The sequence below is a fragment of the Sceloporus undulatus genome, chromosome 11 (genome assembly GCF_019175285.1).
Source record: "Sceloporus undulatus isolate JIND9_A2432 ecotype Alabama chromosome 11, SceUnd_v1.1, whole genome shotgun sequence".
NCBI classification, from domain to species: Eukaryota; Metazoa; Chordata; class Lepidosauria; order Squamata; family Phrynosomatidae; genus Sceloporus; species Sceloporus undulatus.
The window spans coordinates 1,924,026-1,941,278 of NC_056532.1; the positions used below are offsets into that span (position 1 = coordinate 1,924,026).

A 17,253-nucleotide genomic window follows, 5' to 3' on the forward strand; every position below is an offset into this window, starting at 1 on the left:
CTTTAAGGCACCCCTTATAGGACTGGACCATGTCCCTTACTTTAAGGGATGCCCCCTATTTCAGTATTGAAAAGCTATTCCTTTCCCTGAACAAGATGCCAAATGAATAAATACAGTCGGCCCTTGAGATCCATGAATTCCTTATCCACGGACTCAACCATCCGCGGCTTGAAAATATGTATTTTAAAATTTAAATTTCAAAAAGCAAAAATGATTTTGTCATTTTATACATTTTACTCTGCCGTTGTATTTAAGGGGACTGGAGCATCCATGGATTCTGGTATCCATGGCGGGTCCTGGAACCAATTCCCAATAGATGCCAAGGACTCACTGTCTCCTGTATTCATGAATGCGAACGATATATTAATTTTACCGAGAAACCCATGGCTAAGTGGACTGAAATGCTTTCGTTTGGTGTCCAGCTTGAGCACAAACTTGTTAACAGCTGCTTCCCGAGTGTGACTTGTGCATGCCACAAATTTTGCCTGTCCCTTCGTGTTATTTTCCCGGCGACGCTAGCGATGAGAGAAGTCAGAAAAGCATGGAGTTGCCCTTGCTCCATCGGCCAAAATCCCCGCAGGGTTAAAGATCAGGAAACAGTTTCGCCGTTTCTGTTTCCCGATGGCTGTTTTCCCGACCAGGTCATCTTTTGTGTCTGCCGTAAGCATTGTGTTTTGAGTCCCTTCGACACTTTTATCAAGGTCTCTTGGGGACAGAAAACAGAAGGAAACCAAACACTTCGGGGCAGGAAAAAAAACCACATGTAAAAGGAGGCAAAGTGTCTCTCTTTCCACTCCAAAACAGGAAAATAATTTTGACTATTTTAACAACAGAAAGGGGAATTATTAGTAACAGGGTTGATATAAGGCTGTTGCATTTGCTTTCCCGGCCGGAGAATGATCTACCATGAACTGGAAACAAAACAAAGCAAAACAAGGGCGAAAAGCAGTCAATCATACTTAGGAAGGTTTCTATAGTTTAATATCCAGCCTTTCTCTTACTAACTTATATGTAGAGCATGGATATATTTTCATAGCGTTCAAAAAGTCTGATTCACTGATTTAATACAAAGACATTGCAACCTAAAGAAAAGGAGCCTGCAATGCATCAGGCGGCGGCTCCATAAATTATTTTCTTAAGGTCAATGTTTAAATTATCGGGGGACGATGGCCTAAACTCGATTGCTAGTCCCAGCCAGTGGAGATCTATGGGATTTACCTAAATGTCGACTCACAAAATGCAATACTAAATTCGCGGAGTTTGATAATGCAATATATGGTGACGGCGGCAAGACTGTTATATGCCCCAAAGAGGGAAAATGTTGCAATGCTATCAGTGGGAGACTGGATTGTGAAGATGCTTGACTTAGCAGAAATGGATAAATCAACCACTCTGTTAAGAGCAAAAGAAGTAAATGTGTTTCAGGAAGAGTGGGAACCTTTGCAATTTTTATAAAAGAGAAGTGAAATGATAACATGGGTTGGATTTGAGGATTAATTGTTTGTGCTCCAAGTTACAAGTAGCAGTAGAGAGAATGATCTTCCAGTTTGTTTGCGGGAAGAACAGGTTAATATGATATTCAAACCAAGGAGTTCCCACTTGTTCCCACATAATCCTGTCTGCAAAGCGGTGTCAATCTTTACTCCTTTTTAATCATTAAACATATTAAACTGAAATAGAAGTTGTGCTACTCACCCGGAGGGCCCAATGCCAGTCGCCAGCCACTTGCTTGACACTCGAACCAGTGATGTATCCTAAACCGCTGGAAAACAAGACCAACGCAAAGATTAATAAAATAGCCAGTTAGAAGCAAATCAAATGCTACTTCATGGATTTACTAAAGCACCTAATCTTGATTTCCCAATGGTTCTTGATCGGCCAATGCTAGTAGGTGCAGAAGTGCTAACAAAAACAAAGTTAAAAACAGCATGAGGGGTATGAGAAGGTGCATAAGGTGAGAGTAAGTGAGGAAGGGAAGAGTTAGTGAAGAAGGGAGGAATAAGGAATGAGTAAGGAGTAAGGAGAAATGGGGTTGAAGGAGATGGCAATGGAGAAAGAGGGGTAAAAAGAAAGAGACACTGACCATAGAACTGCACTGGAGGAGCTACAAAGGCCTAGTAGAGTATTCTCTCTAGGGATCTCTAGGTCCTCCAGTGCAACTCTGTGGTCAATGTCCGACAGACTGACCATAGAACTGCGCCGGAGGAACTACAAAGGCCTAGTAGAGTGGTCTCTCTAGGTCCTCCAGCGCAACTCTGTGGTCAACGTCCGACAGACACTGACCATAGAACTGCGCTGGAGGAGCTACAAAGGCCTAGTAGAGTATTATCTCTAGGGATCTCTAAGTCTTTCAGTGCAACTCTGTGTTCAATGTCCGACAGACTGACCATAGAACTGCGCAGGAGTAGCTGGAGAGAAGGTATTTATCAAATCCATGAATAATCAATTCCGCAAATATCAAAGCCACAAATATGGAGGGACGAGTGTATATTCTCTGGGAAAAAGCTGTCCCTGTGTTGGTTTCACAATTCCCAGCATGCGTATCTTCCTAAAAAGCAACTGCAATGCTTTCAAGCCTTTGTCTTGAGGCTGGATGTCCTGAGTCGGGGATAGCGTGTTTCCCCATCCCAGATGTTTTGCAAGCCAGATGATTACTGGAAAGGTCTTCCCCCTCCCTTCATTCCATGGAAACAAACACACCGCAGCCAGTTTCTCTGCAGGAAATGGCCTTGCTGGATGGAATTTGGAGCCCTGCATGCCCACCCTGTCTGCAACCTTGCCAAGCCCAGGGTCAGGCATTGTCAGGGCAGAGCATTCCTCATGGCCACAGAATGCACAAATGCACCCGGCTGATAAGGGAGGCAAAGCAATGGAGGAAGCGGCGAGCCAAAAGACAGGCATGCTCACCAAGCTTTCTTCGTTGGGTCATCGAAAACATTTGAAGGGATGTCACACTGTGCAAGCTTGTTTTCTGCTGCTCCAGAGAATAGGAGACAGAGGAATGGATGCAAGCTATTTGAAATCAAAAAGTGGAGCCAGTCTTTATGTTTAGTTTGCAGATGCAAACTAATGTCAGTAATGGATGTATGGTTTGCGAATGGGTGCAAAAATGCATGGGTAGGCATGGAAAAACGACAAAATCGACCGAAAGAGTGGACTGTGCATCAAATGTATGGGTTCTGGTTATAACTGAAAAGGGTTGAAAGAGAGGACCGTCAAAAAGCGGGCAGTCAAAACGCGGAAGCGCCTGCACAGCGACGTTGACCAAATTGGGTTCATGTTTGGATTCCCACTTTTGGACCGCTAGGGATCCTGTTTGCCGTTGCCCAAAAATGAGTGTTGCCATGTTTTGATTTGCTTGCAAAATGCAGCCCCTGGCTTTTAATGGGAACTCCTTATACATGTACAGAGGCAGAATGATAGGAATACAGAAACTAGTTTATCCTGAGCCAGGCCAGAATAACGGTGCTCAAAGAACGCTACATTAAACCAATAAACGCGCCAATCCAGGTCAATCCGTAAACGATAAATCAGGCAAACAGCAGGAAGAATAAATATAGTTCTTGTATGCAGCGTTTCTTCCAGGTAATGACTAACCTTCAGCCATTACTGGAAAGACTGTGGCATTTTCTCGTTGGTGTTTCTTTGTATTACACCATTTTCAAAATGCTGAAAAGGTAATGCATTATACCTAGGTTTGTATTTGTAATGCATTTGTATTTGTAATAAAGCACAGATTTGTACTTGTAATGCATTATTCCTCAATTCAAAAGCATTTTTCCAGAAATGGGTAGTTCTGGGTACCGCAGATTAAGGAGGAGACTGATAACCTGGAATCTGTGCAGAGGACAGCAACCAAAATAGCAAAGGTCTGGAGACTAGGAATCCCTAAGGAATGGTTGATGGAACTGGGCATGTTTAGCCTGGCGAAAAGGGGACGGAAAAGTGGCAGGGTTTTGTTGTTGTTGGGTGCTTTCGAGTCATTTCCGACTTACAAACCTATCATGCGGTTTTCTTGGCACGATTTGTCCAGAGAAGGTTTGCCATTGCCTTCCCCTGAGGCTGAGAGAGTGTGACTTGGCAATGTCACCCAATGGGTTTACATAGCAGAGCTGGTCTCCGGAGTCTTAGTCCAATGCTCAAACTACAGATAGCCATAAATATCTCAAGGATGGAGCAAGCTTTTTTTCTGCTGCTCCAGAGGGTAGGATGCAAAACAGTGGATTCAAATTGCAAGACAGGATATTCAGACTAAATAAATATCAAGAGGACCTTTCCTAGTGGTCAGAGCTGTTCAACTGTGGAATGGATTCTTGTTCTTTGAACGTGTTTAAACAGACAGCCACCTGCCAGTGATGCTTTAGATGTGGATTTCTTATAACGGCAGGAGATTGAACCCATGAAACAAAACTTGTTAGCCTTCAACTCTTAGGCTGCATCGGCACTGCAGAAATAATCTGGTTCGACACCACTTTCACTGCCATGGTTCCATGCCATGGTGCCTTTGGTGCTACAACAGACTACACTTTCCAGAATGCCATAGCATGGAGCCATGGCAGTTAAAGCGGTGTCAAACCGGATTATTTCTGCAGCGCCGACTGCAGCCTTCGTTGTTTTTGCTGCAAAGGATTAATGGACCTACTCCTCTAGAACCTGGAAACAGCATGATGGGAAAACCTGCCACAGATTTTCAAAGCAGAACATGAATGAATGGAAAACCCCGGATGTAATGTTCCATACCTGCCCAGAGGGATTGCAAAGTAGAAGACCGACAACATGAGCGTCCGGGTGTTTTTGGTGAAGAGATCGCCGATGATGGTGGGAGCAATGGTGGAGTAACTGGCCTCACCGATGCCGACCAAGCCTCGCGAGAGGACAAACAGCCAGAAATACTGGAAAGACAAAAGCAGGGGAAGCAACTGGTCAGTGTGGTGGTATTAGTAATATTACAGTGGGGCCTTGGTTCCAGGACCCTCCTGTGGATACCAAAATCCATGGATGCTCAAGTCCCATTCAGTACAATGGCAGAGTAAAATGGTGTTGCTTATGTATAATGGTAAAATCAAGATTTGCTTTGTGGAATATATATTTTTTCTAAACTCCTTGCCTGAACCCGCGGGTAAGGAATCCACTTCTTCCCAATCTTTAGGACCATTAATTCTCAACACATTCTCAACAACAGCAATAGCAATCGCATTTCCATTCCTATACAGCTTCATTGTTGAACTAAGCACTAAGCAGTTTACAATCCGTAAGCCAATTGCCCCCAACAAGCTGGGTAACCATTTTACCGACCTACGAAAGGATGCAAGGCTGAGTCCACCTTGGAGCCCTCCGGGATCGAATTGACAACCCTGTGGCTGGCATTTAAACCACTGCGTCACTAGGGCTCCATTTTGTAACTCAGTCTGGGTGAAAATGGCTATTCTGAGCACTTTGACTAAGCACAAGTCAGCCGCCACCTTTCCTCCTCTGGGTCCCAGCCGCTCCATTTCAATGCTGCCTTTGTGGAGAGCTGGAATGTCACCCAAAACCCTGTAATTACAAGTCTAATTCGATGCCTCCTGTCCTCCTTGTCATATCGGAGACAGATGTGTGCAAAGGCCAAGCCCTAAAGGGCAGGCCTGTGACTCAGAGCCATCTCACAAACGTCAATGTTAAACATGGGAGATCTGATGATGCCCACAACGGAGGGAAGCTCAAGCGGTCATTTTAATTGCCGCAAATTGAGTTCCAAGTAAAAAAAAGAGCCTGCAGTTGGCGAACTCTGCAGAGAGACGCCGAAACAGCATTTTGCCCTTCTCAGGAGGCTCAGGCAAAAGCAAACTGCTGCAGACTATCCTAACCGTTGTTCTTCATTATTAACATTTGCCATCTTTAGTTTTTTGTGGGTTTTTCGGTTCTGGAAGAGTTTATTCCTGATCTTTCGCCTGCATCTGTGGCTGGCATCTTCAGAGAATGCGGGCATGGAAGAGAGTTGGGTATATACTCAGGGTCACACATTATATGTACATACCCCGCTCTCTTCCATGCCAGCATTCTTTGACAATGCCAGCCACAGATGCCAATGAAACATCAGGAATAAACTCTTTTAGAACATGGCCACAGAGCCCGAAAAACCCACAAAAAACTATGGATGCCGGCCATGAAAGCCTTCGTCTTCACTTTTTCCATCTTATCTACACTCTGATGCTGCTTGGCCACATGTAGCCCAGAGTTCACCTGTGAAATGTCGCAGGGTATGAGGGGAAAGCAATGGCAAACCTCCCCTGAACAAATCTTGCCAAGGAAACCCCAAGATAGGGTAAGCCAGAAACAACTGGAAGGCACACAGCGCACACGCATGATGTTTAGTTAGGCCTAAATACTCTGAAGGTACCAGATCCTGTCTGATCTTGGAAGCTAAGCATGAACAGCCCTGGTTAGTACTTGGATGGGAGACCACCAACTAACACCAGGTGCTGTGGGGTATATTTCAGAAGAAGCAACAGGCAAAACCACCACTGGGGATCCCTTGCCTAAGAAAAGCCCATGAAATTCATAATACATACATCGACAGGTGACTTGAAGGTGCGCACACATGGTATATAACTAGAACCGCCTTCTTAATTTGCTGACTTAGGTTCCCTGGAACAGCAAAGATCAAATATGCTCCATCGTCCACACCAGTGGTTCAAAATCTCTGGTCCTGCAGAGGTTTTGGACGTCACTTCTCAGAATCCATGATTGTTGGTCAAGCTGGCTTGGGCTTCTCGGAGCTGAAGTCTCAAAAACATGAAGGACCGAATTGTGGGAACCACTGCCCTACATGAAAACCCTTCAAATATTGAAAGATGGATCTCAGGTCACCTCCTTTCCAGGAGATGAAGTCCCAAAACTTGAAGGACCAAAGTTTGGGAACCACTAGGCTACATGAAAGCCCTTCAAATGTTGAAGATGGATCTCAGGCCACCTCCTTTCCAGGAGATGAAGTCCCAAAACTTGAAGGACCAAGTTTGGGAACCACTGGGCTACTGAAAGCCCTTCAAATGTTGAAAGATGGTCTCAGGCCACCTCCTTTCCAGGAGATGAAGTCCCAAACTGAAGGACCAAAGTTTGGGAACCACTGGGCTACATGAAAGCCCTTCAAATGTTGAAAGATGGATCTCAGGCCACTCCTTTCCAGAGGATGAAGTCCCAAAACTTGAAGGACCAAAAGTTTGGGAACCACTGGGCTACATGAAAGCCCTTCTCAATGTTGAAAGATGGGCTTCAGGCCACCTCCTTTCCAGGAGATGAAGTCCCAAAACTTGAAGGACCAAAGTTTGGGAACCACTGGGCTCATGAAAGCCCTTCAATGTTGAAAGATGGATCTCCGGCCACCTCCTTTCCAGGAGATGAAGTCCCAAAACTTGAAGGACCAAAGTTTGGGAACCACCTGGGCTACATGAAAGCCCTTCAAATGTTGAACGATGGATCTCAGGCCACCTCCTTTTCAGGAGTGAAGTCCCAAAAACTTGAAGGCCAAAGTTTGGAACCACTGGGCTCATGAAGCCCTTCAAATGTTGAAAGATGGATCTCACACCTCCTTTCCAGGAGATGATCCCAAAACTTGAAGGACCAAAGTTTGGGAACCACTGGGCTACATGAACCCTTCTCAATGTTGAAAGATAGAGCTCAGGTCACCTCCTTTCAGGAGATGAAGTCCCAAAACTTGAAGGACCAAAGTTTGGGAACCACTGGGCTACATGAAAGCCCTTCAAATGTTGAAAGATGGATCTCAAGCCACCTCCTTTCCAGGAGATGAAGTCCCAAAACGTGAAGGCCAAAGTTTGGGAACCACTGGGCTACATGAAAGCCCTTCAAATATTGAAGTAGAGCTCAGGTCCCCTCTTAGCCATCTCCCTTCCAGGAGAGAAAGGTCCATACTTCAACCTTACAACTCTTCTTCACAGGACATGGCCTCCTTCTCAAGGCTGAAAACATGGCTACAGAAGGTTCCAGGTAAGTTTTGCAGGTCTGGCTTTTGTGGTCCCCCGAGAAGAACCCAAAATCCTGACAAGCACATTCCACTGATGGAAAAAAATTGCACCCAAACTTAGAAATCCTACCTCTAGAGACCCCAGGGTATTTATTCCCTAACTGTCTCTCCTTCCACCTATCTCAAAATGATCCAAAATGAGTGTGTGTGGCCACAAAAGTCTGGGAGTCCAAAATGGGGTGGAGGGTGCTCAGCTGCTCCTTCTTTAACTGCCCAGTTTGGGTTAACACATATGGTCAAACCAATATGGACCAGTTTCATCTGTCGCAAAGAGCCTGGGGTTCCTGCCTCCTTCCATTCCCTTTTCATGTTTTGACTTTGCTACAAATCCGCTTAGCTTTTCTCTTGTGACCGCGGTAGACAATTAGTATCATCACCAGTCGGGTTTATTATACACACATTTCTCCGAAATACAGGGCTTAAATGGCTACGGAAAGAAAAACAGCCTCAAAAAAAACATGAAATCAACATGAGCCACAATGATTACAATAATCATAATAAAAATCCATACCAGTGCCACGTAATGTTGACAGTTATGACAGTTAATATCCGACAAACAAATAAATACGCAGCGTGTTGGCAGTTGTTTCATGTTGCCCCGGGGTTGCTGGGATGTTTTTTGTTACAATTCCATGTTTAGAGTGGCTTCTTAGAGCCAAAACAGGCTTCAGTTGTGCGAATAGGGCTGCCATTGTGAAATTAGCTACAAGAAATGGTCTCTATGGTTTGGATACATTATACAGTCAGCCCACCATATACACAGATTTGACATCCACAGATTCAACCATCCATGGCTTGAAAATAGGAGACATTCCAAAATGCTCTCCGTTTTGAGCGATTAAGATGCGCAATTGAGTGACAGCACCTTTGCTGTTCCCTTTCCAGAAATGCATCTACTTGGTAGCTGTCTTGGTCTCATTCCCACTACGTTTTAACCGGTTCACAAATCGGTTTGAAGCGGTTTAAATGACCTGGTTCCACTGAACCGAATCGCTAAACCAATTCGGAGAGGCGGGCCATGCGCTAGAGCCATTTGACTTTTTTAACGCTGATTTTTCCCGTGTCTTTTTGGATAAACCGAGGCCGCACAAGTGCGAATCAATGTGGATCGGAAAATCGATTTAAATTTGCCCATCGGCCAGCTGGAGCGAGTCCATTTGAATTGATATATTCATCAATTTTGAACTACAAGTGAGTTATTTTATTTTGCAGCCAGAAAATGCGATCGGGGCAAATACAGTGTGAACCACACTCCGCTGGCGACCCGATCCATCGTTCACACTCCGCTGCCCAACCGATCCATCGATCCACACTCGCTGCCGAACCGAATCCATCGTCACATCGGCGCTGAACCATCCATTGATTCACACTCCGTGCCGAACCGATCCATTATTCACACTCGCTGCCGAACCGATCCATTGATTCACACTCTGCTGCGCATGAACCGATCCATTGATTCACACTCTGCTGCTGAACCGATCCATCGTTCCACTCCGCTGCCGAAACATCCTCGATTCACACTCGCTGCATTGAACCGATCCTTGATTCAACATCCGCTGCCGAAACGATCCATCATTCACACTCGGCTGCGCTGAACCGATCCATTGATTCACACTCTGCTGCCGAAACCGATCCATCGATTCACACTCTGCTGCCGAACCGATCCATCGATTCACCTCTGCTGCCGACGATCCATCGATTCACCTCGCTGCCGAAACCGAATCCAATCGCTTCACACTCCGCTGCTGAACCGATCCATCGCTTCGGATTTGCCAGAGCGATTTATTTGTAAGTGGGAATGCAGCCCTGTTGCAAATAGGGGGATAGGATGGATCCTTCTGAGGTTCTCTTTTCCTAAAAGAAGCAAAGCAGACAAGACTCGCACCCAGAGCTTGTTTGCGTTTGTTGCTCGCGGGAGGAAAAGGACAGCAAATTAGTGTGGCAATGAGCTGCCTTGAGGACCAAATGCAAATGCTGAATGGTGCACTCCTTGATTTCAGCACATTGGACAAATAAAAGGAATGCATTAAATATTGGTCAAGAATTCATTCCAGTTTGAAGTCTTTGTCTCGCTCGAGTTCTGTAAGTACATTGCCAAGCCAACGAGGCGTTTTAAGGAAGATAAATTCACCCACATACGGTTGAGTACATATTAAAATACATATTAAATTGAATAGTGGAATAGCTGTGGATATAGCCGTACAAAATTAATTCATATTTATTGAGTGTTTTTAGATTTTATTTTGTATGCTTTTCTTGAAGTCCACATTTGCAGGCCTCGTCCTTTGCAATTGTGACGTTTGGTCACCTTGGTCGCTTTGAAAAGCGGCGCCTGCACATTTAAGTTTGGCCGGTCCTACCAAATTGGTGGGGGTTCGGAGGGAACATGGTGAGCGGACTATATGTCTGCCATCTGAGCCCAGCCGATCCAAGTATGGAGGGAAAGTTAGCCAGAAGTGGCCACCAGGCGACAAACTGGCACACACAATAACGCATCAATGAGCGCAAAAAGTTGCCATCTGCATCACTGGGGCACTACAGCATTAGTGTCACAATCCCCGGTCTTCAAGGCATCTTAACCAGATATATGAACCAGTATGTGAGGAGATCTCGGCAGCACCTTGAGACTAACTGAAAGAAAGAAGTTGGCAGCATGAACTTTTCTAGATTGAAGTCTACTTCCTCAGATGCCTTCAGTGGAGTGAAAACCAGGGTTTTATACTACAAAACATCCAGGAGAGTAGCCATGTTGGCTATTAACAAATCCTTACATCAAAAACACACCAGACATCGATACTTTATGGGCCAACCAAATGCCCAAGTTTTCTGATGCCAAAGCATGAAGCCTCCTTGAGAAATTCACTGGCCTCTGCCGAACAAAGGGGCCTGTGGCCTCACAAGGATGGAGACATATTGGATTGCAAAGGACGCATTTTTTTGTATTGCAATGGATGTTAAATTAGTTCTTTGTGGGTTTTTGGGGCTCTGTGGCCATTTCTAGAAGAGTTTATTCCGACGTTTCGCCAGCATCTGTGGCTGGCATCTGCAGAGAATGTGCCATGGAAGAGAGTGGGTATATGTATACTTCTCCCTACCCGGGTCACACAGTATGTGTGTATGTTATGTGTGGTGTGTGTGTTGTGTTTATATGTATGTGTGTATGTGTGTGTGTATACACACACACATATATACATGCACCACCACACCACTCTCTTCCTGCCAGCATTCTCTGAAGATGCCAGCCAAGAGCTGGTGAAACGTCAGAATAAACCCTTCTAGAGCATGGCCACATAGCCCCAAAAACCACACAAAAAACTATGATGCCGCCATGAAAGCCTTCAACTCCACCTTGGATGTTAATTTCCTGGACTTTGCGATGGTCTAGGAGGTGCTGCAGCTTGCAAGAGATACCCCTCCGTACCCTCTGACCAGAAAAAAACCCGCAAAATGCAGGCCTGAGACTACCACCTTCCATTTTGTCCTTCCAGTTTGGTTTGTAACACCTTCGTCCAATGAAGAAGCCAGTGGAACTTCGAAAGCTTGCAACATGTATATCTGCATTTTGGCTGGCCAATAAAGGTATCCATTTTGGTGGATTTTGGATGTTATTGGTTGGGATATATAGAAGTAACGCTCGGAAACCTTTTGGAGCACTATGGCCTGTTCCCGACTGCCAAATAAAGCTGCTTGGGGTCTCTTTGGAGGTATGCTGTTTATGATGCATGCATCCTAAGAATCCGGAAGCTGCACCAAAGCTGCCCTCCAGTGCTTAGGAATGGGTGTGGCTTTGGGCAACTCCGGACTCTTGGATCCATGCATCGTTTAAACAGCATATCCCAAAGAGACCTGAAGCAGCTTATTTGGCAGTCTTTAACGGCCTATGATTCCATTAGCTGCCATGGTTCTATGGCATCCTGGGATTTACAGTTTAGAGAGGGGTACTTCAAATTCTCTTATTAACCAGACTGCAAATTCCAGGAACATGGCAGTCTCCCTGCAGGGAGAGGCGGGATATAAATAAATTATTATGATTATTATTACTATGATTATTATTAAAGTGTAAACATCATGCAGCGTGAAAAGGACTTTGGTAGGGATGAAAAGAATATTCAGAAATTAGTAAAAACATGCGTTTTGAGCATTGAGAAACTTTGACGGGAAAAGTCCTGGACTGATGAGAATCTTCACAGTTCAAGACTTACTCTGCGCAAAATTCACATCTTGGTTTTTCGCACAGAAAGCAGCATTTTGTGCATAGTAAACTGTATTTCAACACAGAAATATTAAGTCCTATGCAGAAAGTTCTCTTTTCTGATCCGAAAGTGCCACATCCAACTTGGACAGCATGGACTTCGTAATGATAAAAATAGGCATCCGAACAAAACTGAGCTTATAGTACTGTACTTTATAAAATACTCCTGTCTCCAACCTGGGTTTCGTTTTGCAAGAAAAGAAAAATGCATCTACATGGCGAAAGAGGAGCTGAGATTTTATATTCCCGGAGCAGAGCATGAATGATTTTTCTTCCTACAAAAAGGAGGAATCGATTATGCAAAAGCCTTCAAGGGGATACTTGGCGGTAGGAGTTCTCATGCGCAGAAATCCCTGCGTTGCGAGATATTAAAATTCAGTTGAATTTCAATTAAACTCTGTTCCCACCAACAACTTTGCTCATTGTACGTCAAACGCATGAGAAGATCTTGGTGTGGTTTAGTGCTCACACCATAGCAAAGGACTGTAAGGGTCACATTAAAGGTTAAAAAGGAATTCCAGTGGCTACCAGCCTCTCTTCTCATCCATAAAGTGGGTCCTCTTTACAGAAATGTGCCTCAGCACATAAACTGCAAACTAGGCTCATGTTTACCTGCCGACTGCTGACCGCGCAAAAGGATTTTGGAACGCAAGATGCGAAAGTAAGAGAGAATCAGCATTGAAGCACTGTTGCAAAGTGTCTGCATAATGCCTATTTTGACCCTGGGGGGGTCAGGTTTTTTAGCGCACCGATGCGAAACATCTCACTCACGCATTCAGGATTTGTCATTCACACTTGCACATCTCTGCAAGTTCGGTTGCTCCCGCGTGTCTGCGCTCGAATAAAGATGGAGGCGACGATGCAAACGCAGCTGAACATGTTCGAGGCATGCTGTGTTTTATCCCGGGTCTATTTGCATCCGTTATTCATACTACCGATGATGCAGATCTTTCTGAAAAACTTGGGGGGAAAACCCCAATATCGATTATCTCGGATTAAGTGGTGGGGTTTTTTGGCAGCCCACCCAAAGTTACTGTATATAGTCATGTATAAATCTAGAAATGTAGGTTAAAAAATTGACCCAAAAAAACTGAGTCGACCTATCCATGGGTCAATGTAAGTACTGTATTTTAACGCATGTGTATGTATATATGTGCATATATGTATTATGTGAAAGGCAAGAGTTTAATCTGCCCTGGAAGCACTGATCTCCTTCTACTCTCTCAGCCATCCAGTCTTTAGTATGCGCACAAAGTTATGTCTGCTGGGATTTTGTAAGTGCTTTGGCATTGTTTTCCTTTACATCGTCCTTTACATCCTTCATTACATGTCCCTATGTTTTACCCTCGACTTATCCAGGGATCAAATCAAAATCCAGAATTTTGGCCCCAAAATGTGCCCTCGTATATGAAGTCGACTTATAGTCAAGCATATAAGGCAATCGGGTACATCTGGGATACATGTGAATAACAGATTCAACCCAGATTTATTACTTTCACATATATCCTCATAGATAAAGATGGAAGCATATCATCACAAAATTGTCAGGTACTGTAGTTGGGAAAGTCTTCCGACTCACCTCCCTCCTCAACGCATGACCTGTAATGCAGGCGGCAACGACAGCATCCCCAATAGATATTTAAATACGAATGGATTTGCACACTGGCAGAAGAGCATCGATGTGGGGGCTTGATCAACGTCCGCTACCATAGGGAGTTCTGGAGGTCAGGCGCATCCACCAAGAAGATCCTTTTCTCATGTTTCCACCAATGTGCACAAGTGTTGGCGGGGTAAAAAGAAGGACTGACCCAACGGTAGCAACAGCGGTCATAAATAATGGAAAGCAGCATTAATATGCATGGCACTAAAGCAAGCAACAGCAGAAGGTAATCCTGAGTGGCAGTTCCAGTCGTGCATGAAACATCTCCTCTGCATCTTCCGGTGGGTTGTGGCAGTGATATATCTGTTGAGTTTGAAGTATGGAGGGGGGGGGGGTAAGGTATGCTATCCTGCTCTCCTATGCTAGAAACCTAACCTTGATCCTGAAAGCTAAGAAATAAAACTAGACAGACCAGGTATAAACCTTATAGACATAGCGGATACTCCTATGGGACATTATTGCGTTCAAAAAGTCCCAGGCATGATCCTAATTTGAATGCTAGGTTTGCATTCAAAAGGTCCTAGGCATGATCCCTGCAAAAGGTCTAGGCATGATCCCTGCCAGTCAGTGCGGACCGCATTGAACTAAATACATCAGTAATCTGCCTCTGGATATGGTGGCTCCCTATGTTTCTAACTTTGCCCTAAACATTGCTTCTGGGTTCCAGAAGACTTTAAATATGATGTTCAAAAAACAGATTTGCACTATTAAGCCTAATCGATTGGGAGCCAAAAGAACATTGTCAGGGAGGAATGCAAAAAGACACTCTCTGCAGCCAAAAAAGAAAGACAAGCCAGCAATGGATGACAGATGAAACCCTTGAAGCAGTTGAGGAGAGACAAGAAGCAAAGGTTAAAAGGGACAGAGATACAGGCAGAATGCAGAATGAAACTGTTTGGCAACTTGTACGCAGGGTCATGGAGAAATACTATTGTATAATAATCAGCGTAGAGAAATAGAAGGCAACAAGAAACAAGAAGGAACAAGGGACCTCTCCCGGAGGATCCGAGAAATCAAAGGGAACTTAAACTAAGAGAGGAGATGCTCTGTGACCAGCAGGGAAAAACATTACATGACCAAGTCCAGATACATTAAAGAACTATATAAAAGAGATGAAAAGATGACGGATCCCTTCAAGGAAGAACAGTTTGGAGATGAATCTACAGTTTTAGAAAGTGAAGTGGAAGTTAACACATAACCAAAACTGGGTTTAAGTCCATGTTTGCATCGCTCCCTTGAAAGAAGCCAAGAAAGGCTAATCATTCTGAAACCAATTTTAGGTCAATGACATCTTTCTGGAGTCTATTTATTCACAGTACTGGTCCGTTTGTTAATGCAACAACATTGTGTGTGTGTGTGTGTGTGTGTGTGTGTGTGTGTGTGTATTATAGGTACGTGCAAGAAAGTGTAAGAAAGAAACCCACCCAGTACTCTTATCCACACCCTGTTCATTCATATCCCAGTGGTCCAGCCAGCCAAGCAAGTAACCTATACTTTTAATAGCCCTAAATATGTCCCTGCCCCTCCTGCTCAGCTTCTACATTGCTTAACAGAAAAAGAGAATTATGCTACTGTTCTCCAGGACAGAGCCTCAGCCGCTGATAAAGCCCTAATCTGCTGAAGTATGTCTAAAGCCCAGAGGCAGCGGCCTTGCCGTCTCGAGCAAAAGAAAGCACATGATCCTTAAATCCTGGGTCATGGCGCATTAGAAGCAGCATGTGACGGAGGTGGCCAAAGCTGCAAGGAGCCCCCTGCTCCGTCCGGGGACAGCGGGGAGATTCCTGGTTTTGTGCTTCCATAGATCCAGACCTTAAGCTTCGCTTCTTTGGCTCCTTGTGTGTCATCCCCGACAGATAGACATGCAGCATGTTTAAAGACCTCCAAAGAAGGAAACTCCACCAAACACCAAGGGAGTGTGTTCCATTGTCAAACAGCTCCTAAAGTTGAGGTGCAATCTCTTCTCTTGCATCCATTGCACCATACCCTATTCTCTGGAGCATCAGAAAACAAGCTTGCTCCATTCTCAATGTGACACCCCTTCAAATGTGTAAACAGGGCCATCATATCACCTCTTAACCTTCTCTTCTCCAGGCTAAACATCCCCAGCTTCCTAAGTCGTTCCTCATAGGGCATGGTTTCCAGACCCTTCACCATTTTATTCGCCCTCCTTTGGATACGCTCCAGTTTCTCAATGTCCTTTTTGAATTGCAGTGCCCAGAACTGGACACAATATTCCAGGTGAGGCCTGACCAAAGCAGAAGAGAGTGGCACTATTACTTCCCTTGATCTAGACACTATATTTCTATTGATGCAGCCTAAAATCGCATTGGCCTTTTTAGCTGCCGCATCAAAGGTTGGAGAAAATCTAGGGCAAGGGCATGGAGCATTTTCGGAAAGAGATTGGCTGGCTGAACAGAAACACCCCAGACTGAAATTTTTGGTTGCGGGTCCCATTTGTATCACCCTAATCATGAGAAAATTTAACTTCTTGCATGACAATGCAGGGTAATAATAATAATAATAATAATAATAATAATAATAATAATAATAATAACAACAACTATTATTATTATTATCATTACTCTGCTCCTCTGTGCAATGCAACCAGGGCGACTTACAACATTAAAACATACAATCCATACCCCACAAACCCACCCCCTGAGTATAATTCTGGGACTTATAGTCCAGAAAAGTGTCTTTTCTGAGTTCTGATCAATATGACCCCAATATATGATCAATATATGAATACATATCGACCCTGAATATATGAGCCATATGCATCAGAGGAAGGAGACTGAAGCCTGCGAAAGCTCATGCTGTCAACTTCTTTCTTTCATTTAGTCTCAAAGCTGCTGCAAGATCTCTCTAAGTAATGATCCCGAAAAGATGGTTAAAAGGGGGCTGAGGAAATTAATACCCAGTATCTAGACTTATCCTGGAAAATCCCAAACAGAGCATCCATTCTCAGGCTGAGACCATCCTTTAAAATCCCAGGAAAAACCTTCGCTTCCTCCCAACGTTACCAACAACAACAATTTAAAAAGCCGTAACCAAGTTTACATTTTAACCTGTCGAGAAAGGAGCGCAATGAAGCAAACCGTCTCCGTCAGATTTCCTGTTAATCGCTTGCACATTAACAGCTCCAGTTCTTTCCGATGACAGCTATGCCATTTGGGGAGGCAAAGAAGGAGCAAATGCAAAAGGATTTGCAACAAAACCCCAAAACAAAACCCTTTCGGATCACTTTAAAGCCAACTTGGAAAGCCGTAAACATGGAAGGCTGTTTCACGGATGGCCGTATAAGTAAAGGTTCTTTCACTT

The 17,253-nt window shown here is 44.4% G+C and overlaps 1 protein-coding gene across 2 annotated transcripts in view; it reads right to left on the minus strand.

Annotated features, from left to right (window-relative positions):
• The window catches only part of SPNS2 (sphingolipid transporter 2), a 72,703-nt gene that overhangs the window by 29,459 nt on the left and 25,991 nt on the right, over positions 1 to 17,253 (minus strand). For both annotated transcript variants that reach the window (XM_042442526.1, XM_042442527.1), the window contains exons 3-4: positions 4,741 to 4,892; positions 1,696 to 1,762 (exon numbers count right to left, since the gene is read on the minus strand). In XM_042442526.1, coding sequence (XP_042298460.1) covers positions 1,696 to 1,762; positions 4,741 to 4,892 — 219 coding nt within the window. The remainder of the gene's footprint in view (positions 1 to 1,695; positions 1,763 to 4,740; positions 4,893 to 17,253) is intronic.